The sequence below is a fragment of the Tiliqua scincoides genome, chromosome 2 (genome assembly GCF_035046505.1).
Source record: "Tiliqua scincoides isolate rTilSci1 chromosome 2, rTilSci1.hap2, whole genome shotgun sequence".
Taxonomy (NCBI): domain Eukaryota; kingdom Metazoa; phylum Chordata; class Lepidosauria; order Squamata; family Scincidae; genus Tiliqua; species Tiliqua scincoides.
Genome location: NC_089822.1, coordinates 17,825,904 through 17,849,057, shown reverse-complemented (window position 1 = coordinate 17,849,057; position 23,154 = coordinate 17,825,904). Strand labels below are relative to the sequence as shown.

Genomic DNA, 23,154 nt, shown 5'->3' with positions numbered 1-23,154 from the left:
CAGTCTTTATCCGCTGCTTGAGGCATCTGGCTGGGCATTGCTAGAAACAGGATGCTAGTCTATGTAGACTTTCTGGTCTGATTCAAATTTTTATAGTCAAATCCTTAAAATGTCAAATTAAGACCTGCATGCAAATGAGTGCTACTAACCAGAATTGCCTCCACCCCTTTCTTAAAAACAGCCCTTTGCCTATGACAAGGGAAAGCTGATATCTGTCAAAACCACTACAAGGGAGGAAGTCTGTTGTTTCCTGCATGCTGTTTCCATTACAAAAAATTAACACTGCCAAAGTTGCGGTTTGTTCTTCAAAGTGATTTGAGGGAATTGGGGTGATGGAGCAAATTACTTGGTTGAAAGTAGAGCAACCTTCCTGTAACAGCTTGGGGAAAAAAATTGTAAATAGCTTCCTATTGTGCTTCTTAATAGCTAAGATTGTGATTATTGTTGAACTGTGTTAACTTTAATAATTGTTTTACAGTTATTGGGTGTCCTTACTGCTGGACGAAGGAAGGGTTCTTCCCCTGTTGGGTGTGGTTTCTCTCTCTCTCTTTATTTCATCAGTGAGTGGGAGAAGTCTCACTCGTTGCTTCTTCCTTGACATACCCACTTCTATGACCTGGCTTGCTCTTCCTCTACTCCTACAATACCACATTTCCTCCATGAACAGTCTTGATAAATATTGTTTTCTTTATAAATACAAGGGTTGTAGAGAAATTGGATTTTGCCAAGGCTGACAGGTGACTGTTTGACAAGCTATTGCTGTGACTTACGACAAAGATGAATTTCCTTTACCATATCCCAACAAAGCCCCAATAATGTCCTCTATTAGGTTTTAAAGACTCATGCTAAAATTTAGCCTTGGGAGAAAGCATATTGCCCTTCATGGACATGGCCTGAGTTCCATATTTAGAAATATTATTTTTGCACCAGCTATGTATCTGGTGCTTTAGCACATGCTGGATTAAGACATCCTAAAGTCATGCAATACCTACTTAAAATCTTAGGTATGATTGATATTTGTATATGGTATGATATCTGGGGGGGAGGAAGATAGTTGTTCAGATTCTGATAATATATGTAAAATCCTAATGTTACCTCTTGGCAGAAGGAGAAGATGGAAATAACGGGCTCAGCTTTTGGTTTCTGGGTATCTCTATCCTTTGTTATGTCATGGGCATAAATGAGTAGGTGAAAGGTACATAGACTCAACCTTAGGACAAAAGTATTAGGACTACTTTCAGCTGTAATCTATTACATCACATTTAAAATAAAAACAGTGTAAATGTTTGGAAATACATTATTTTCAGTTTTCTGAAATGGCTTCCTTTGGATGGAAGAGGAAGATTGGTGAAAAAGTGTCAAAGGTTACATCCCAGCAGTTTGAAGCTCAGGCAGCTGATGAGCAGGGTCTTATTGACAACGATGACATTCATTGGCTTCATGAGGCTAAAAGGAAAAAAGGGCTTCTCCTGGAAGACTGTTTGGCCAAAAGTAAACGACTGAAAGATGAAGGTGCAGTTTTGGCTGAAAATGAAAGGTATGGATGCTTTTTTATTTTTTAAGATGGCTAATTCTTTTTTTTTTCTAGTTGGAAAATAACTTCTGAAGCATTCTAGATGCATGCAGGTTTACCAATTGTCAAGGTCACCCAGACATGGTGCAGATGTAAATCTTCTGCCATAGTCTATTGTGAACACTACATAGGCTCACCCACTCTTTTCGTTGTATATAGTTCAATATTAAGAGAGTTGAAGACTCAAAGATACAAAAATTGGAAAAAATATAAGAAATTGAAGATTTAAAAGAGCAAGCAATAGCATAACAAAAGCAATAGCTTTTGTGGTCCTTGTTGACCTTAGACACACACAAATTAAGGGTGCAATCCTAAACCCTTATGTCAGTGCTTTCCAGCTCTGAGGTAAGGGAACAAACATTGTTACTTTGAGGAGGTCTCTAAGAGTGACACCCAACTGCAGAATGCAGCACATGTCTCATTGGCACAGTCCTGGAAAGCACTGACATAAGGGGTTAGGACTGGGCCCTAAGTGACTGAAAAAGAAAAAGAATCAGACTGATTCTCTTGTAAAATATGATCAGCAAAGCCATTTCACACATCGCACAGAGGAAATACAAGTTTGTTCCCAAGTACTTGTTCTGCAGGGAAATGCAGGCAATTGCATCCCAATAAGATGCATGTGCTTGCCACATTCACACTTAACATTTGCATTTATACTCTTAAAATATCTCAAGTATACACTTAACAACGTAATGCTTGTTAAATGTCGTTTGATAAAAAGAGGGTTTCAGTCAAAAACAGACAACCAATCTAATAATTATACATTGTTCAGTAGTTAGGTTGACTATCCACTAGATGGTGGAATAGACCACTAATACAACACTGAGAGAGAGTACAGAATTAAAACCATTTAATTTCAATAAGGGCTTTAAGTACCTGACTTAATAAAGAAGTCTTTAGGCAGAATGGAAAGATAGCTAAGTGCTTAAGGAAATAAACTAAGACATTTTTAATCATTTTCATTACATACGTTGGTTACCCAAATTGTGTTGATATTTGAAGTCACTGTCAGATTATGCTGAACTGGTCAATTAGTGCTCATACCTGTTTGTCTGCAAAAATTAATATCTGGCTTCCTCTGTGAAATAATTTGAATCTTCCACTGTAACTTTGCTGGTAAAAAATATCTGCTGATATTCTCGAGGAGTCTGACCCTAGTCTCAGACTATGATCCTCTGGGCTGGCCAGCCCAGAGGTGGTTTTAAGTACCTGCAGAGGGAGTCAGAGCACCAAACTGACTCCTTCCTGTCTTCCAGTCTCTGCCTTAGGTGTTTCCATCAATGATTGAATTAACAATTCAGTTATAATTTATAAAGACTTTGGTGAGGGAAGCCAAGGTTTATTTAATGAATTTATACCCCACCTTTGCACAGGTTGAAGGCACTTCTTTTGTGATCCCTAGTGGTCTTTTTTACTTCCAAGTTAGGAGGCTCTCAGGTTGTGACTTCGTTTACAGGTATAAATTTGCTGACCAAGCAAGATGAGGATGGTCATGGAATTTTCCAAAGGTGCTGCTTCTCCTAATCCAGCCAACAGCAGGCAGTGGGTTGCTCTCATGAACCAAAGTTTCACCTTTTTCCTAAAGACACGTAAGATCTTGCTGTTGGCCCATGCAAAATGCCCCAAGTCTAGTCTAGGTCATGCTTGCCTGGTACGGACCTGGCCTGGTATGGACACATGTGCATGACTGTGTTGGGCCACATGGCTTTCTAAAACATCCATACTCTAGACCAGGGGTGTCCAAGCTTTTTGGGAGGAGGGCCATATTATCTCTCTGACACTGTGTCAGGGGCTGGGTAAAAAAGAATTAATTTACATTTCCAATTTGAATAAATTTATATGAATGAATATATTAGAGATGGAACTTGTGTATCTGAATGAAGGTCTTGCAATAGCTCAAGGCCTATGAATGACCTTGCACATAGCAAGGCCAGCCTTTCTTTTGCAGGCGCCCTTGCATCACAGATGTGAAACAGCAAGCAGTGGAGGGAGCCCTCACCCCACATCTCATCTCATCGCATCACCCCTGAGTTCGCAGACACAGAAGTATTTGGCAGTGACATTATAATGTCATTGCCAATTACTTCTGGGTTCTCAGCTATCAGAGCAAGTGGAGGAGAGGACAGTGAATACGACAGGGCTTTTCAATCTTCCTGCCATGCCATTCTGGCTTCTCCAAAGCAGTGGAGTCCAACAGCATGGTCGGACTTCAGAGAAGCTACTCCAGTGTTTGGAACAGTATGGCCTAACTGCTTTTGTGCCATAAAACTCCAGCTCTACTTACCCACCCATAGAAATAGTTTTTCAGATAGTCACTAAGAGCAGTTGCAGATGCGTGCTTGTTCCGTCTCACCAGTGGTATTTTTGCTTTACATGCAAGAGTAATTCTTGCACTAGCAATTTATAGGCACACATTTCTGAATGTGTAATTTTCTGATAACATGGATTTGATTTAAGGGAGCTTACGGGAACAAGATTTGAAAACCCCAGTTGTATGTTCTCCTCCTCTATTGTTGAGTACTTTGGACTAGAAATGTGTATTGCTTTAAAGAAAGCCATGGTTCTTAAGATCACTTTTTAAAGAGGCACAATCCATTTAGAGCATTTCCTGCAGGACTTGTACTCATGTGCAACTTAATTAGTTTCCTTATGACTTCTGTAGGGGAGGTTCCTGGCAGAGTCTAACAAATAAACCTTTGTCGTGCTGGGAAAAGGCTACTAAACCATAAATCATACTGCTGTTGCTCTTGAGTTTCAACGCCATTCTTCCATCCTTCAATCTTTATATATGTGTCTTTTAATTAAATTTCTATCCTGACTTTCACTATGTAGTGGCATCAGGGCAGTTTATGATAATAAAATACAATTAAAACAATTTCAACCATAAGATAAAACAACAAGACCAACAGAAAAAGGCAATTAAAAGGTGTTTACCATTTAAAACTTGGTAAGGAAAGCAGGATGTTCTTCACCTGTTTACTGTGCTGATGATATCTTTCGGTTTAAGAGAGAAAATTCCTGTTGATGATGTGATTTTATACACCTTTGTTGAACACAACACTTATTCCCATTTTTGTGATATTATGGGTAAAATCTACCTCAAGTTTATTGGTTTCTGTGAGGTGGAATTTTGATGAACAAGACTGAGTCAGTTTAAGCATCAGCTGAACGAAGGGAGAATTATATGATGCAATTCTCTGGTGGTAGACTGGCCTGTGCTGCTGCAGCCTGAAGGTGGAGGGAAGGGAGGGTATCATTTTTAGTGCATCTATGTGTTTTAAAAGAAAAAAAATATTCCTACAAATAGAAATCTTGTTGGCATCCTTCAGTCTGGGAAGACTATGGTATCGCGCTCTGAATAGTGTTCTGGAACAGAGTGTCCTCTCCAGTGCGTGGAGCCTGGGTAAAGTAGATATGGAGGATAGACTGTTACCTATGCAGCAAATCCCCCCTCTCCATGTCGCTGAAATGGTCCAATGGAAGGCAGAAGCCAATACGGTTCGTTCCAGCGATGTCGCAGGAGTTGCCAGAACCTGACTGTGTTCAGCCATGAACTGCCTCAGGGACTCCGGTTCTGGATTTTGCCTCAAGGTTGACTCCGAAGCTTTTTCCGTAACTGGATGTAGCCACAAGGCAGTGGAGGTTTGGGAATCAGAGTTTTCCTTCTGTCAGATGAGCTGCCTTCCCAGGCTAATGAGTCCCATCCGTCACATCAGTGAGAGGTTCTAGCCCAGTTCTTTGCCTATTGTGCTGCCTTTCTATTTTCTTCAGGGAACTTTTAAAATACATGAGCATTCACAAATGTCTTTCTTGTTCGCAGTCTGATGAGCCACAGACTGCACAGCTATTGTTGCCTATATGGACTAGACAGACTTCTTTTGCTGAAATGAATACTGGACTTGTCCCACCAACATACCATGAATTCTTCTTCTTCTTCTTTAGTGTTTGTCCCGTATGGCAGTGGGGTCAGCTATTTTGAATCGGAGTCGCTATTTCTCTCGATTGTAGGCTTGGTCTGGGTGTAGGCGGGTGATTTAGCAGCGCTGCTTCAGCCAGCCCTTCGGTCGTTTGCCATTGACCGCCAACTGAAGGCCCTTCTGCGCCAGCTGTTGGCGTGCAGAACGTGCCCGTACCATTGAATTCATTTATAAGCACAAATTCATTTATAAGCATGCACCAAGAACGTGCTTGCTAGCAACTAAGCCATGCTGAACACAGTGGGACTTCTGAATAAAAATATGTAGGTTTGTACCATGCAGTCAGTGGTGTCCTGTGTGGACAAGCATGTGTAGATGCCGGAGGTGACTGAACAGTGTGGGGGCACAGCTAGCAAAAGTCCCATGTTGTCTTTGTGTATCGGCTATACTCAGAGGGGATAACATTTGAAACATGTCTGTGGCAAGTGGAATTGTGTTTCCCTGATTTTTATATATTTGAATATCCTAACTTGAGAGAGAGAGAGAGAGAGAGAGAGAGAGAGATGTTTCTCCTGTTTTCACCTTTTGAGTACCTGTTTTAAGTGAAAAAATAGAGATTGTAAAGTACTGGATTACTGATAAATATGCAAGCCATTTACAGCTTGGCTCTAATGTACTTATTGTTTCTCTGGTGTGTTAGTTAATTATTGCAGAAGAGAAAACTCTTTTCATCAGTTTGCATTTTGCAGAGTGGGAGCATTAAGAAGGCCTCTTGAAATCCACCACAACTTAGTTCCTACAGAAACTCTAAGCACACTCTTCTTCTTTAAAGTTGTGTGATATGAACAAAGTTTAGTAGTAGTAGCTCAGAGACTAGATCACTGGAAGGTATACATGCAGCTACATAGCGTCCTTTCCAAGCTACCAGTTACTTCTGCATGTGGGAAGTGTTGACAGAAGACAAGGCTGTTGCAGTTGCTTCAGGAAGTTGGCACTTGTTGCTTAAACATAATATCAAAATGTGATATTTTTAATGAGTCAAGTAATCTCAGGGGAAGCGTAGCAGCTGTTTAATAGCCTGCAATAATGTTATACAATGGGATAGGAAATGAAGAATATGTCATACACTTGTAACAACAAATCAATGTGTCTTGGATAGTTGCTGAGCCTGAAATTTTGCAACTCTGCAAAGACTTGGACTCCTTCATGCAGCCTGAGCGTGAAATGAAATATTACAAGAAACACAGAGTTCCTGTGTCTCTCTTCTATAATATATAGGGGAGGAATGTTCCTGGTGTTGAGTTTTGTGTTTCTCTGATTTATCCATATCATTGGCTGCTGCTTGAGGGCATGGGGGAAATGCACAACATAATGATATGCAACACAGAGAAAGCTTTACTAAATGTTATGGGGGAGTAAGAACAGAAGATCAGAGTTGTTGGTTGTCACCAGCCCTGCAGTTTTTTATAGCGACAGAAGGTTTCATCTTCTTTCTGATCCCCCAGGCCAGTGGTGGCGAACCTATGGCACGCGTGCCAGACGGGGCACACAGCACTGAGCCAGGGAGCCTGGGAAGGGGCGCTGAAGCTGTGTGTCCCTTTAAAGGAAACGGAGGCTTTTTCCGAGTGTGTTGGAAGGGTGGGCTGCTTCCCTCCGCCCCCTGCACTCACTGCCCTCCTCCCCCTTCACCCCTACTTGTCCCACATTTGTTTCCGTTTTCAATTTTGCCCGTTCTGCAAGCTTGGAGTCTGCTCCTATGCGTGTCTACTCAGAAGTATGCCCCATTAGAGTCAATGAGGCTTACTCCTAGGAAAGAGTGGCTGAGATTGCAGCCTTACAGCCTGCTCCTGTGCATGTCTACTCAGAAGTAAGCCCCATTACAGTGGATGAGGCTTACTCCCAGGAAAGAGTGCCTGGGATTGGAGCCTGCTCCTGTGCATGTCTGCTCAGAAGTAAGCCCCATTACAGTGGATGAGGCTTACTCCCAGGAAAGAGTGCCTGGGATTGGAGCCTGCTCCTGTGCATGTCTACTCAGAAGTAAGCCCCATTAGAGTCAATGAGGCTTACTCTTAGGAAAGAGTGGCTGGGATTGTAGCCTTAGAGCCCACTTCTGTGGGTGGGGCTTTTTAAAAAAAATATATTTTCTTGTTTGAGAAAATGAGCAGTGGCAAGGTCTTGCAGCCACCCCCTCCCTGACAATAGTTCTTTACCCAGCATGTAATTAGTCTGTGGAACTCTTTGCCACAGGAAGCAGTGATGACAACTTGCCTAGATGCCTTTAAGAAGGGATTGGACAAATTTCTAGAGGAAAAGTTAATTAAGGGTTACAAGTAATAGTGGGTAAAAGTTGTTAATGTATGAATTGTTTTTTCTAAACTAAATCCTCAATATTCAGGTTAAATTGCTGTGTTGGCACTTTGTGATACATAAGTGGGTTTTGGGTTGCAGTTTGGGCACTCGGTCTCTAAAAGGTTAGCCATCACTGCCCCAGGCTATATGATTTGCAGGGAGACTTTGTTAGGTTTGTGAGATTGCTTTGGATAAACTACAATGGATCATATAGTACATTTGACCATGGTGAGGGTTAGGGTGCAGTCCTGTACCAACAACTTTGTGATAAACTCTTCTGTAAACAGTGGGATTTACAACTGACTAAAGATGCATAGGATTGCATTATATAATGGAGGTTTGAATGGTGGAAGACTGTACAGGAGTACTTCCCAAAATAATTTAGCGCTGTTTCGTTACAGTATTCTTTACTGTGGGTGTGACTGACAACTACTGCAGCCCGTCAGAGCAGTGAATTACAGCTATCATGAACTAGTCAGTTTCCTGCCTTATTCTTAGCAATGTCTCCTATAGTGCTGTTTCACACAGTGTTCGGCTTTGCAGGAATGTATCCTCTGGGTCACCGGGGGGGGGAGGGGATCTGATGTTGTTCAGACTCTAATTGTAATTTTTCTGAATTTTATGATAGATCGGGGTGCCCAAACCCCAGCCCAGGGGCCACTTGCAACCCTCGGGGCCTCCCAATTTGGCCCTTGGGGAGCCCCCAGTCTCCAATAAGCCTCTGGCCCTCTGGAGACTTGCTGGAGCCCATGCTGGCCCGATGCAACTGCTCTCGGCATGAAGACGACTGTTCAACCTCTCACTCGAGCTGTCGGACAAGGGCTCCCTCCACTGCTTGCTGTTTCATGTCTGTGATGCAGTAGTGGCAGCAAAGGATGGCCTTGCTTTGTGGAAGGCCTTTTATAGGCCTTGAGCTACTGCAAGACCTTAATTCATTCATATAAGTTCCATCTCTAATAAATTCATTTATGTAAATTTATTCAAATTTTAAATGTAAATTAATTCTTTTTTGTCCTGGCCCCCGACACAGTGTCAGAGAGATAATGTGGCCCTCCTGCCAAAATGTTTGGGCACCCCTGTGATAGATGAATGTTATGTCTATTGTCATTTTGATAGGATACTGCATAAGGCAAACCAGATTTATTTTTCTATAAGATCTGGTCCATGTTCTTAACTGTCTTTCCTCACTTGTTTGTATTGTGCCCATGACACAGAATGGCAAACTTGCCTAGTATGGTAGTTTTCAACCCTTTATTGATTTGAGGAAACTGCACTTTTAACACTACAGTTGTGTATGGAAAAAGGTTTATACCCTATTGCCAATGTCCTCTTCCTTTTCTCTGATCTGCACCTATGCCAGGACCAAAATTTGTAGACTCTGCTTGTACCACAAAGCCAGGCAAAGTGAAATCATCCTCTGAATCCTCCCTCCTATTTAGTGGAGAATTCTCCCCCAAACTCGACTGTAGTAGATAACCAATAATACAAAAGAATAAAAAAAAAATAGAACAAGCAGTCCGGGGAAATGACATGGACATTGGAAGTGACCAGGTGCAGTTAGTTATTGGCAAAAATACAAGCAGTTGATTGCAAGAAAACTTAGAGGCAAAATAATTCCCTAAGATTGGTCCCAATCTATGCTTATTTGGAATCTTAGCCTTCTGGATGGTATTACTCCTGTCTGAGCCTCAGTGAAGCAGGTGAAACTAGCTTTGCACCGATTCACTGTGAAAGAACCAGATCAGAATATACATGAGCACCTTTGGGCTTACCCTTAAGTAACCTAGATTCTGTGGTGTCATAGGGCCACTTGACTGGATGGTTTATGACCATCTTGACATTTCTGTTTGTGCTCCTACATGATCATAGTCTTGGAATGCCCAATTATCTGGCACATGTCAGTCCCAACTGGGGGGCTGTTTAGTTATTTTTCTTGGTGGACTCGGAACAATAAAGGTAAGCAGTTGACAAGCAGTTACCTGCCTCTTTGGTTGTGGGGTCTTTCTGCAATGGTACTCATTTCAGAGAAGCTTTTTTCCTAGTGAACCTCACCCTGTCACTTTTCTTTAAGGGAAATGGATGGGGTAGAGAAGGGCCAGGGGAGACCACAGTATGTCTTGTCTTAAATCACTGCACTATTCATATACAGTGAATAGAGAGGTGTCATTCAGTGAGAGGAGGAAAAGGATGGCAGAGCTTCTCACACAGTTTTCTTTGGGATTAGTAACTGCCCTTTCTTGATCAGTCCCCGCTGTGCAGGTTAGAATCCTCATTTCCAGAGTTGGGAACTTGACTCAGATGATGGACTTGGGTCGTGATAGTGCTTGGGTCATGATAGTGCACATTTTTTTGCTGACTTGTAGACTTGTGAGTCACGTGTGTGGCAGACTTGGAAAAACACTTAAGTCAGGGACCCTTGACTCAGCACTCGTCCCCACGCATGCTGATTTGAGTCTGCCTGTGTCTGGGTGTGCTTGCTTACTGTTTTCACGGTGTGAGAAACCTCATGGGGCCATCATTCCTACCAGCCAAGCAGCAGGGAGAAGGGTTCTAGCCACGAGGCAGGGAAGGGTTAATAATGCATCTGAGCAGGAGAGGGGAGGCAGGAGACAGCTCTTTTGCCCATCTCCCATAGGGAGGAAGGAACCAGTGATCTTTGGACAAAGGATGGGTGATCTGATATCTCTGCTTTGACTGAGATAGAGCAGGAGGAGGAAACCCAAGGGGGTTCTTGCCTTATGATTGGCTGCAGAAGCCCAGGGAAGAGGAGGCAGGGAAGGGGGAGAGGCAGTTCATAGTGATCACACTTTCCACTGCATGGCTGGTGGGGAGGAGGAACCTTAATTGAATGACTGACTACAGTGGGACTACGTCTGAGTAGAGACATTAAGGATCAGGTCGTTTTGGTAAGCCTCGCAGCTGCTACGCATGACTCTCTTCCCTCTTGCTGCTTCTGTCCCCGCTCTCTTGCAGTCCCTCCCACCCACTCCTCCCGCCTTGCTTACAGGTGGGTGGGGACAGCAGGGGAGAGTTTAAAGATCTCTCTCTCTCTCTCTCTCTCTCACACACACACACTCTCACACACTCTCACACACTCTCACACACTCTCACACACTCACACACACTCACACACACACACACACACAGAGCCTGGCAGCAGCTTCATTTTTTTTCACCATTGGCTTTTTAAAGGGGGGGCGAGGCGTCTTGAGTCCTTTAGAGTCACAAAAGGGTGACGCGGCGACTCAGAAAGTGCCCCTGTTATGACTTGTTTTTGAGTCGAGTTGTGGGGGGTGGTGACTCTAAACTGAACTCGAGTCAAGCCATGCTGGGTTTTTCCATCCCTGCTCGTTTCCATCCCACGTGTGCATTGAAAGATTGACATTATCTGTCTTTTAAACTCTCCTGGGTGAATAAAGGGTGAATAAAGCGTGATCTTGAGTGCAGAACTGAACAAAATAACGAAGTTTGTTGTCCTCCTTTTCTCAATCTAGAGATAACTCCACCAGTGGGCGAGTTTCTCAGAATTGCTGTTTGTCACCACTGTAATAAGCAATTGTGATTCAAAGGGAAGAGTCCTGCCAGCTAAATCTCCACTTATATCCTGAATTGTTCCTGATGGTGCCAAGTGTTGTTTAGCTTTTGCTCTGTAGCTGCAGGCCACTCATTTACCAATGTGTGCAATTGATGTCCAATTAAAAAAATCAGGAATCTTTCATCTGTAAGAAAAGCTTTTTTTCTTTAAAAAAGAAAAAAAACCCAATGGTTTCAGCACAAAAGTGAACCACATTTTTTCCCCTGTCCACTGGTTGTGAAGGAAATGACTTTGTTTTATGGGGGAAACCATGCCTTACTTTTAAAATGTTGGTTGTTAAAATCTGATAGTGAAACTGGTCAGTTTCCTTGGGTGTTTTAAGCACATATCAAAGAAACTATTAAAAACACATCCAGAGATAATGTCAGTACGGATACCTGCAGCTTGACATATCCCAAGTTCAGGTGATTTCATAAAGGCTTCATAAATAATTAGTGAGTAGATCTGTTTTGTAGAGATTAATATTACTTTTCTTATCAAGCCAGAACAGTTGCAACAGGATATTTTTATCAAGCAACGGATATTATGACGCACTTAGGAGTCACAAACTTTGCACACTGTTCCTTGTACCTGCTGTCTGTTTTATTTGCCTGTCATACATGTGAACATTGGATGGGGAGATTATAATGGCTTGGATCCAAAGTGAGAGAAAATAAATTACTACTATTCCATGTACTCAAGCACTAATGGAAGGCTTGTTTCAGTGCAGATCCATAAAATATCAGGGATTGCCCTTGAGGTACAAGAAAAATGGTGAATAAAGGTGCAATCCTGACTCGCCCTTGGACCGACGCAAGTTCCTTGTACCGGCCAAGGACAGTCACAAACATGTTGTGAGGCACATTTGAGCCTCCTCAAGAGTTGGCTGGGCCTGTGCACAGAGGCTGAATTCAGCCTCCGCGCCGACAGAGGAAGTGAGCCTTGCGTCGGCCGAGCTCAGGAACAGTTTCAGGCTGCTCTGCTCTCCTTGGGCTTTTGCCACTTCAGGAGGTGGCACAAGTCCGAGGAGATTCATAGGGGCTGCAGTGGCTTACCCAGGAGTAAGGGGTAGAGTTTCCCCTTACCTTTGGGTGAGCCACTTTGCAGCCCTATCTTGCACTGAATAGAGTGCAAGCCTCCTGGCTTGCCTGTTACAGCACAAAATAGGATTGCACTGCACGACTGTAGCACATAAGCTACAGTTGGGCCATAAAATAGGTTTGAAAAAAAATTGTGCAAAAATATTCTGATTAAAATTGAATAAGGAAAAAATTCAAGGAAGCCAATTAAATTGAAATCAGGAAGATCTTGAGATCAAGATCAGTGGCCTCTGGGAACCCAGTGCCTCTGGGAACTAAGTGCCAGGTAAGGCACAAGAGTTTAGCATCTGGGCGAGGAGAAGGCAAGGAGACCTCTGAGTTTTGGAGAAGGAGAGGAGGAGGAGCAGGAGCAGGAGGAGGAGGTAAGTGTACTCATTCTAACGCTTTGTCTTTCTAACTCCCTGTCTTCTAACCTTAATCTTACCTTTAAAGCAACCTTAAATCAAAATTGAAAGTTAGCACCTAAGGGAGGTACATAGGGCTACTCGTGAGTAGGAGCAGAGTCCTACTCGTGAGTAAGAGCCCAAGGGTCAGGCATTTAAATCAAAGTTGAAAGTTAGCTGCACCTAAGGTAGCACTTAATCGAAGGAAGGGAGGAGGATAAAGTGGAAAGCAGGTTTTTCTACTTGTTTAAATTAAACCTATACTTAACCCAGGTTAAACCTAATCTAAGTTAGAACATAACCTAAACAGGTCAGTAAATTGGGACACAGGATCTAGAGAGCAATAAATAATTAAACAAACCCAAATAAAAACTAGCTTGAGGTTACAAAAACAGTCCAGCCTAAGAGAACAGAACTAGGAGGGAAAGGACCTAGGAAGGGCCAATTCCCAACCCATTGAGAGCCCCATTAGGCTAATCCAAGCAGTCCATTCAGGAGCCTGCAGAGTAGGTCACGCCCATCAGCAGCCATTTGCCTTCCTGAGCTTTTGTAAACTCACCTGGGAAGGCCAGCCCCCTTTCAATCAGGAAGGAAGGAGGGGGGAGGAGCCAGCCAGGAGTATAAAGCTAGGCGGGCCATCGCGTGAGGCTCTCTGCAGACGCGTGTGGCCTCTGGGAACCCAGTGCCTCTGGGAACTAAGTGCCAGGTAAGGCACAAGAGTTTAGCATCTGGGCGAGTTCAGCAGCAGGGCGAGGAGGCCAGGGCCCCAGACACTGCCCTTCCTCTTCCCTTGAGAAGAGGGCTGCTATCCAGTGTACGGTTTTTAAAAGGACCCATAAATAAAACAACAACAACAACAACAAAAAAGCTATGCAGTCAGACAGCCAGCAGCAGGGTGGGGGCTATCCAGTGTTCTGCATCGAGTGCCACATGTATGATTATATGCCTCTGGGGCATAAGTCATGGGTGTGTCCTCGGTGCAAGGAGCTCCAGGCTCTCAGGGAACGTGTCCGCTCCCTTGAAGCCTTGGTGGCCGACCTGGAGAAGCGCAGGCAGCCAGAGGAGGACCGTGGGGAGACTTCCGGGGACGATCAGGCTTCGTCCCAACCTCAGGCGTGCAGCTCCTCGGCTGCCCGGGTGGGAAGTCTCGGGACTGGAGGACGTCATCCTGGAGAGGAGGGAAACAATCCCCTAGGGGGGATCCCTTCTCCAGGGGATGGGCCCGTATCCGAGCGCACTCGGGATACTCCTCGGTGGGAGGGGGGTCGGGGGCTTCTTGTAGTGGGGGATTCGATTATTAGAAACATAGAGAGGGGGGTTTGCGACGGATGTGAGGACCGCATGGTGACTTGCCTGCCTGGTGCGAAGGTTGCGGACATCACTTCTCGTCTAGACAGGCTAGTAGGCAGTGCTGGGGGAGAGGTAGCGGCTGTGGTGCATGTCGGCACCAACGACGTGGGCAAGTGTAGCTGGGAGGTCCTGGAGGCCAAATTTAGGCTTTTAGGCAGGAAGCTGAAAGCCAGGACCTCAAAGGTAGCGTTCTCTGAAGTGCTACCTGTTCCACGCGCAGGGCCAGCTAGGCAGGCGGAGATCAGGGGTCTCAATGCGTGGATGAGACGGTGGTGTAGGGAGGAGGGGTTTAGATTCGTTAGGCACTGGGGAACGTTTTGGGACAAGCGGGGCCTGTACAAGAGGGACGGGCTCCATTTGAACCAGAATGGAACCAGACTGCTGGCGCATAACATTAAAAAGGTGGCAGAGCAGCTTTTAAACTGATCCCTGGGGGAAGGCCGACAGGAGCCGAGGGGCATCCGGTTCGGGACTCCTCATCCCTATGGGATGAGGATGGGGAGGTTAGAGAACAACAAGACAAAGGCAGGGTAGGAGAAGAAATTGGGAAAGGTAGGGAGATGGGATGTGATAGACAGTTTGGCACAATGAGAGGATGCGGGGACAAAGGAGCGAATAAGCAGCCCATCCTGGGGCATTCCGTGTATAAATGCTTTTATGCGAATGCCCGAAGTCTACGAGCAAAGGTGGGAGAACTGGAATGTCTGGTGACAAGGGAAAATATTGACATAGTGGGCATAACGGAAACCTGGTGGAATGCGGAGAATCAGTGGGATACCGCAATCCCGGGCTATAAACTCTACAGGAGGGAAAGGCAGGGGCGTGTTGGAGGTGGGGTGGCCCTTTATGTTAAGGAAGGGATAGAATCCAGCAAAGTAGAGATTGAAGGTGGGTCCGACTCCACCGTAGAATCTCTGTGGGTTAAATTACCAGGCTTGTGCAGCGATGTAATACTGGGGGCGTGCTATCGTCCTCCAGACCAGAAATCGGATGGGGACCTTGAAATGAGGAAACAGATCAGGGAGGTGACAAGGAAGGACAGGGTTGTAATCATGGGGGACTTCAATTATCCTCATATTGACTGGGTCAATTTGTGTTCTGGTCACGATAAGGAAACCGGATTTCTTGACGTGCTAAATGACTGTGGCTTAGATCAGCTAGTCAAGGAGCCCACCAGAGGACAGGTGACTCTGGATTTAATTTTGTGCGGTACGCAGGACCTGGTTAGAGATGTAAACGTTACTGAGCCATTGGGGAACAGTGATCATGCTGCGATCCGTTTTGATGTGCACGTTGGGGGAAGAATACCAAGCAAATCTCTAACAAAAACCCTTGACTTCCGACGGGCGGACTTCCCTCAAATGAGGAGGCTGGTTAGAAGGAGGTTGAAAGGGAGGGTAAAAAGAGTCCAGTCTCTCCAGAGTGCATGGAGGCTGCTTAAAACAACAGTAATAGAGGCCCAGCAGAGGTGTATACCGCAAAGAAAGAAGGGTTCCACTAAATCCAGGAGAGTGCCCGCATGGCTAACCAGCCAAGTTAGAGAGGCTGTGAAGGGCAAGGAAGCTTCCTTCCGTAAATGGAAGTCTTGCCCTAATGAAGAGAATAAAAAGGAACATAAACTGTGGCAAAAGAAATGTAAGAAGGTGATAGGGGAGGCCAAGCGAGACTATGAGGAACGCATGGCCAGCAACATTAAGGGGAATAATAAAAGCTTCTTCAAATATGTTAGAAGCAGGAAACCCGCCAGAGAAGCGGTTGGCCCCCTGGATGGTGAGGGAGGGAAAGGGGAGATAAAAGGAGACTTAGAGATGGCAGAGAAATTAAATGAGTTCTTTGCATCTGTCTTCACGGCAGAAGACCTCGGGCAGATACCGCTGCCCGAACGGCCCCTCCTAACCGAGGAGTTAAGTCAGATAGAGGTTAAAAGAGAAGATGTTTCAGACCTCATTGATAAATTAAAGATCAATAAGTCACCGGGCCCTGATGGCATACACCCAAGGGTTATTAAGGAATTGAAGAATGAAGTTGCAGATCTCTTGACTAAGGTATGCAACTTGTCCCTCAAAACAGCCACGGTACCAGAAGATTGGAGGATAGCAAATGTCACGCCTATTTTTAAAAAGGGAAAGAGGGGGGACCCGGGAAACTATAGGCCGGTCAGCCTAACATCCATACCGGGTAAGATGGTGGAATGCCTCATCAAAGATAGGATCTCAAAACACATAGACGAACAGGCCTTGCTGAGGGAGAGTCAGCATGGCTTCTGTAAGGGTAAGTCTTGCCTCACGAACCTTATAGAATTCTTTGAAAAGGTCAACAGGCATGTGGATGCGGGAGAACCCGTGGACATTATATATCTGGACTTTCAGAAGGCATTTGACACGGTCCCTCACCAAAGGCTACTGAAAAAACTCCACAGTCAGGGAATTAGAGGACAGGTCCTCTCGTGGATTGAGAACTGGTTGGAGGCCAGGAAGCAGAGAGTGGGTGTCAATGGGCAATTTTCACAATGGAGAGAGGTGAAAAGTGGTGTGCCCCAAGGATCTGTCCTGGGACCGGTGCTTTTCAACCTCTTCATAAATGACCTGGAGACAGGGTTGAGCAGTGAAGTGGCTAAGTTTGCAGACGACACCAAACTTTTCCGAGTGGTGAAGACCAGAAGTGATTGTGAGGAGCTCCAGAAGGATCTCTCCAGACTGGCAGAATGGGCAGCAAAATGGCAGATGCGCTTCAATGTCAGTAAGTGTAAAGTCATGCACATTGGGGCAAAAAATCAAAACTTTAGATATAGGCTGATGGGTTCTGAGCTGTCTGTGACAGATCAGGAGAGAGATCTTGGGGTGGTGGTGGACAGGTCGATGAAAGTGTCGACCCAATGTGCGGCGGCAGTGAAGAAGGCCAATTCTATGCTTGGGATCATTAGGAAGGGTATTGAGAACAAAACGGCTAATATTATAATGCCGTTGTACAAATCGATGGTAAGGCCACACCTGGAGTATTGTGTCCAGTTCTGGTCGCCGCATCTCAAAAAAGACATAGTGGAAATGGAAAAGGTGCAAAAGAGAGCGACTAAGCTGATTACGGGGCTGGGGCACCTTCCTTATGAGGAAAGGCTACGGCGTTTGGGCCTCTTCAGCCTAGAAAAGAGACGCTTGAGGGGGGACATGATTGAGACATACAAAATTATGCAGGGGATGGACAGAGTGGATAGGGAGATGCTCTTTACACTCTCACATAATACCAGAACCAGGGGACATCCACTAAAATTGAGTGTTGGGCGGGTTAGGACAGACAAAAGAAAATATTTCTTTACTCAGCGCGTGGTTAGTCTGTGGAACTCCTTGCCACAGGATGTGGTGCTGGCGTCTAGCCTAGACGCCTTTAAAAGGGGATTGGATGAGTTTCTGGAGGAAAAATCCATTATGGGGTACAAGCCATGATGTGTATGCGCAACCTCCTGATTTTAGGAATGGGTTAAGTCAGAATGCCAGATGTAGGGGAGAGCACCAGGACGAGGTCTCTTGTTATCTGGTGTGCTCCCTGGGGCATTTGGTGGGCCGCTGTGAGATACAGGAAGCTGGACTAGATGGGCCTATGGCCTGATCCAGTGGGGCTGTTCTTATGTTCTTATGTTCTAAGAAGCAATGCTCAGATAAAGACGGAGTCTAAAGTAAGCATGCCGTTCAGTATCATATCGGCACCAGAGGAAAAGTTCTTCCTAGGAGTTAAATCTTTGGTAGCTAGACAGTATCATGGCTTGTGCCTTGGCTTGGCTGCAGATCTTGCAAAGCCTGATTTACATCTTGCTTTCTTAGCTCAGCTGAGCAGCTCTATCGATTCAACATTTGGAAGCCTACTTCTCCAAGCTCTGATAGGCTGCCTTGCAACTGACAATGTTCAAATTTCCTGTTCCCAAGCCAAGTGAGCAAAATGGATGTGGAAGAGATCAAGATCACTCCGTTGTCATGGACAGATCACTTCCTGGTAAGATTTAGGCTTGTTGCAACTTCCTACCTCCGCAGAGGCGGGGGACCGTTTTCTATGATCCACCCCCGGAGGCTAATGGATCCTGAAGGTTTCCTGAGGGCTCTGGGGGATTTTCCCACTGCCAAGACTGGCGTCTCATCTGAGGCCCTGGTTGACCTCTGGAATGGGGAAATGACCAGGGCAGTGGATGAGATTGCTCCGGAGCAACCTCTGCCACGTCGCAGACTCGGAGCGGCTCCTTGGTTTACTGAGGAGCTGCGAATGATGAAGCGGCAGGGCAGACGTCTAGAGCGACGGTGGCAGAAAACTCACGATGAATCCGATCGGACACGGAGTAGAGCTCATTATAGAGCCTACTCCGTGGTGGTGGTAGCAGTGAAGAGATTGTTCTTCTCTGCTACCATTGCGTCTGCTGATAGCCGTCCGGCAGAGCTGTTCTGTGTGGTGCGGGGCCTCCTTCATCAGGCCCCTCTAGTGGACCAGGAGGAATACACGGTCAGCCGCTGTGACGTGTTTGTGCAACACTTTGCAGATAAAATCAATCGTATTTGTTGCAACTTGGATGCCACATTGACCATGTCTGACAATGTCCCCTTGGCAACTGCTTGTCCAGTGTTGGGGGATTCTTTTCAGCTTGTACAGCCTGAGGATGTGGACGGACTCCTTTGGAGTGTGAGGCCATCTGCCTGCCTGTTTGACCTTTGCCCAGCTTGGCTGATAAGAGCTGCCCGGGGTGGACTGGCTGAGTGGACGGGGAGGGTGGTTAACTCTTCCTTGATGGAGGGGACGTTGCCACTTGCTTTGAAACGGGCAGTGGTTTGCCCCCTCCTGAAGAAGCCCTCCCTGGATTCCACTGTGTTGGATAACTACCGGCCAGTCTTCAACATCCCGTTTCTGGGCAAGGTCATTGAACGGGTGATGGCGGCCCAATTCCAGAGGGTCTTGGATGAAGTGGATTATCTGGATCCTTTTCAATCTGGTTTCAGACCGGGCTTTGGGACGGAAACTGCCTTGGTCGCCTTGGTGGATGACCTACGCCGGGGACTGGACAGGGGGAGTGCGTCCCTGTTGGTCCTGCTGGACCTCTCGGCGGCTTTCGATACCATCGACCATGGTATCCTTCTGGGCCGATTGGCCGAGTTGGGAGTTGGAGGCACTGTTTTGCGGTGGTTCCGCTCCTACTTGGAGGGTCGATCCCAGATGGTGGTGCTGGGGGATGCCTGTTCGACACCCTGGACTTTGAGGTGCGGGGTGCCGCAGGGTTCAATTCTGTCCCCCATGCTATTTAATATCTACATGAAACCGCTAGGAGAGGTCATCCGGGGGTTTGGAGTGGGGTGTCATCAATATGCTGATGACACCCAGCTCTATCTCTCCTTTCCTCCAGACTCCAGGGTGGTGGTTGAGGGCCTGGAGCGCTGTCTGGAAGCAGTGAGGATCTGGATGGGGGCTAACAAGCTGAAATTAAATCCGGATAAGACAGGCTCTCCTGGTTTGGAAATCCTTGATGCAGGTGCTGGACTATCGGCTTGCTCTGAATAGGGTTGCACTCCCTCTGAAGCAGCAGGTCTGCAGCTTGGGGGTCCACCTGGATTTGCAGCTGCTCCTGGATTCGCAGGTGGCGGCTGTGGCTAGGGGAGCCTTCGCTCAGCTTTGGCTGGTGTGCCAGCTGCGGCCATACTTGGATCGTGCAGACCTGGCCACGGTGATCCATGCCACGGTGACATCAAGGTTAGATTATTGTAACGCGCTTTATGTGGGGCTGCCCCTGAAGACGGTTCAGAAACTGCAATTAGTGCAGAATGCGGCGGCCCGTGTGGTCACTGGAGGTAGGCGGTTTGACTCTGTCAGCCCGCTTCTCCAGGGGCTGCATTGGCTGCCCATTCGTTTCCAGACACAATTCAAGGTGCTGGTTTTGACCTTTAAAGCCCTATACGGCTCTGGGCCAGGGTATCTTAGAGATCGCCTACTTCTGTACAATCCGGCTCGTCCTCTCAGGTCATCAGAGAAGGCCTTTTTACAAGTGCCGCCGCCTAAGGAGGTACGTGGGGCGGCGGCAAGAAATAGGGCCTTCTCAGTAGTGGCACCAATGTTATGGAACTCCCTTCCCCTTGACTTGAGAATGGCTCCCTCTCTTGAGACTTTTCAGCGAGGCCTGAAGACCCTTTTGTTTAAACAAGCCTTCTGAGTTCATGGCCTTTTAAACGTCTTTTCTATATCTTTTAGTATTTTTACAGGCCTGATTCCTCTATGATCTGCTGCTTTTTGCTCTTTTTATCTGACTTTTTATCTGACTACTGTTTTTATGGTATCTGTTAATGTGTTTTAATACGTTTTTATTTGCTGTTAAATTATGTTTTAATCTGTTTTTAACATGTTGTAAGCCGCCCTTGGTTCCCTTTCGGGGAGAAGGGCGGGGTATAAATAAAGTTTATTATTATTATTATTATTATTATTATTATTATTATTATTCCTCTAAAATGAACCGAAACCTCTTGACAGTGTATCTGTGTGTTATGTGAGACCAATTTGGCATGAACAGAACTAAGCATATTTAATGATACAACCTATGTAACCTGTCATTTGGTCCTCAAGTGTTCTATCCACCCACAGATTTTAATGGTCAGTGACTAAGTTTTAAAAGTTCATACAGGTACATGAACTTAGCCTTTAGAAACCTTTCATACATCTCATTTTCTAACCCAATGTGCTTGTGGAGGTGGTAATTGGTTTTTTTTATTAACAAGGAAATGTTATTTTTCACATTACCTCTTATGTAAGAGTGAGGCCAATTAATGTTCTTTCCACAATTCACTTGCACTGTTTTCTTACAAAAGAATTGAGAGTCTTAGGGCCCCCATTTCATGTCACCTTCATGGCATGAGAGCTCGTCCAGCCTGGTTTCTTCTAATGCTGCAAAGGTAGCATAAGAACTCCCTTGTAGCCTGGGGTTGAGCTCATGGTGTGGCTCCTCAGAGGGGTGTTGCTGCCTTCAGGATTCTGCCTTCAGGGGTGCCTTCTGCCTTCAGGAGAACAGCTTCAGGTTGTCTTCTCCATCTTGGCTTCAGATATGACCTTTGTGGCATTGGAAGGAATCCTACTGGAATGATGACAAGAGAGGGACCATAAAGCAAGTTCTGTTGGTTCTATAAAGCAAGTAACATAGGAAGAGAGAAAATATCTTTCCAATTCAGAAAAGGTAATGTTATACTAGATATAAGCTTTGGTGTTGCACAGGGTTCTCTCTCATGCTAGGTATTCAAATTCTTAAAAGTAATCTTTGGCTAGAACAGTGGTTTCCAAATTGCTGGATGGCTGTATAAGGGGAAAGCCTTCCTTATCATGTCAGGAGCTTACTGTTCTGTACCATCATATCTTTCTGGTCTTGTCAGGAAATTGCTCTGGCCAGCCACTTCCACCCAGAAATCTGGATGCAGAGCCTCCTGGGCCAATAGAATGCAGAAGTGGCTGGCCAGAGTGACTTCCTTACTAGATTGGAAAGAAACATATAATGGCGCTGCATGGAATGGTGAACTCCAAACTAAAACATAGGTCCTTCCAAGATGGCTGCAACTAAAGCAAACAGTCCAACTTCCTATATTTATACTTCTGTATTCTTTGCTGATTCTTGAAACCCATTGCACTGTTTGACTATCAGTGCTGGAGGAGAACTATTTTTTTATTTCCAAGTTTTGTGCCTTTTAACAAAGGATTCTAAGGTGCTAACAGTTAATTCTGTGAAAATTCAAAAATTTAAATTAAAACAAAATTATTAAAAATAAAAATGGTATAGTAGTAAAAGCTGAGAAATTTCAGTATTTTATTAAAATATTTTACCTTACCTTTCCATATAGGTGCCTGAAGAAGCTTTTTAAGTACAATAATCTTTTGGTAAAAATACTACCAGCACTCAAGAATGCAAATATCTAGGACTTTTAAGAACTTAGAACAATAGATACTTAGGACTTTAAGGGTGCAATCTTAACCTTGACTTTGGCTGGCCCAAGTTCCTTGGGCAGGCCTGGGAGGGTCGTAAATGTGCCATAAAGCATGTTTATGCCTCCTTGGGAGGAAGCCAGGCTGGTGCTCCCAGAAGCACCGGCCTGCGGAGGTCAACGGAGGCCCCTGCGCTGGCTTCCTCCTGGCTCCTTGCGTTGGCTTGGAGAAGCCAACGCAAGGATGACAGGTAGGTGTGGGGGAGGCAGGGAGGGGGAGGGAGGGCAATGGGTGGCTCCGGGGGCGGGCGTGTGGGGAGCTGGAGGCGGGGCTGGGATCCAGCAGATGCAGGATCCCAACCCCTGTCCCCGGGGAGAACGGAGCGGCTTCAAGCCACTCCGCTGTCCTCAGACTTGTGCCACCTCAGGAGGTGGCGCAAGTCTGAGGAGACCCATTGGGGCCAGCAGCCCTTACCCAGGAGTAAGGGGAAAAGTTTTCCCTTGCCTCTGGCTAAGCCACTGCTGGCCACAATCCTGCGCAGGATACATCGCAAGTCTCCTGGCTTACCTGTTCCAGCGCAAGTTAGGATTGTGGCCTAAGATTTGAATATCAGTTATAGTGGTGCCTCGCATAACGAATGCCTCGCGCACCGAAAAACTTGCAGAATGAAAGCGTTTTGTGATTTTTGGTGACTCGCACAACGAATTTTTATGACCCGTGCTTCGCAAGACGAATTTTTTTGTTTGATTGTTTTGGTTTGTTTTAAGGGGGGGATCTTCATGCCAGTTTATGATCCTGTTCACCCTAATAAGGGGGGATCTTCATGCCAGTTTATGATCCTGTTCACCCTAATAAGGGGGGATCTTCATGTCAGTTTATGATCCCATCCACCCTAGTAAGGGGAGGATCTTCATGTCAGTTTATGATCCCGTCCACCCTAGTAAGGGGAGGATCTTCATGTCAGTTTATGTAAGTAAGTCCC

General features: G+C 45.6%; 1 protein-coding gene across 1 annotated transcript in view; it reads left to right on the top strand.

Moving 5' to 3' along the window:
* The window catches only part of TTC33 (tetratricopeptide repeat domain 33), a 48,914-nt gene that overhangs the window by 1,968 nt on the left and 23,792 nt on the right, over nucleotides 1-23,154 (top strand). The window contains exon 2 of the mRNA XM_066618165.1: nucleotides 1,308-1,537. Coding sequence (XP_066474262.1) covers nucleotides 1,317-1,537 — 221 coding nt within the window. The 5' untranslated portion in view covers nucleotides 1,308-1,316. The remainder of the gene's footprint in view (nucleotides 1-1,307; nucleotides 1,538-23,154) is intronic.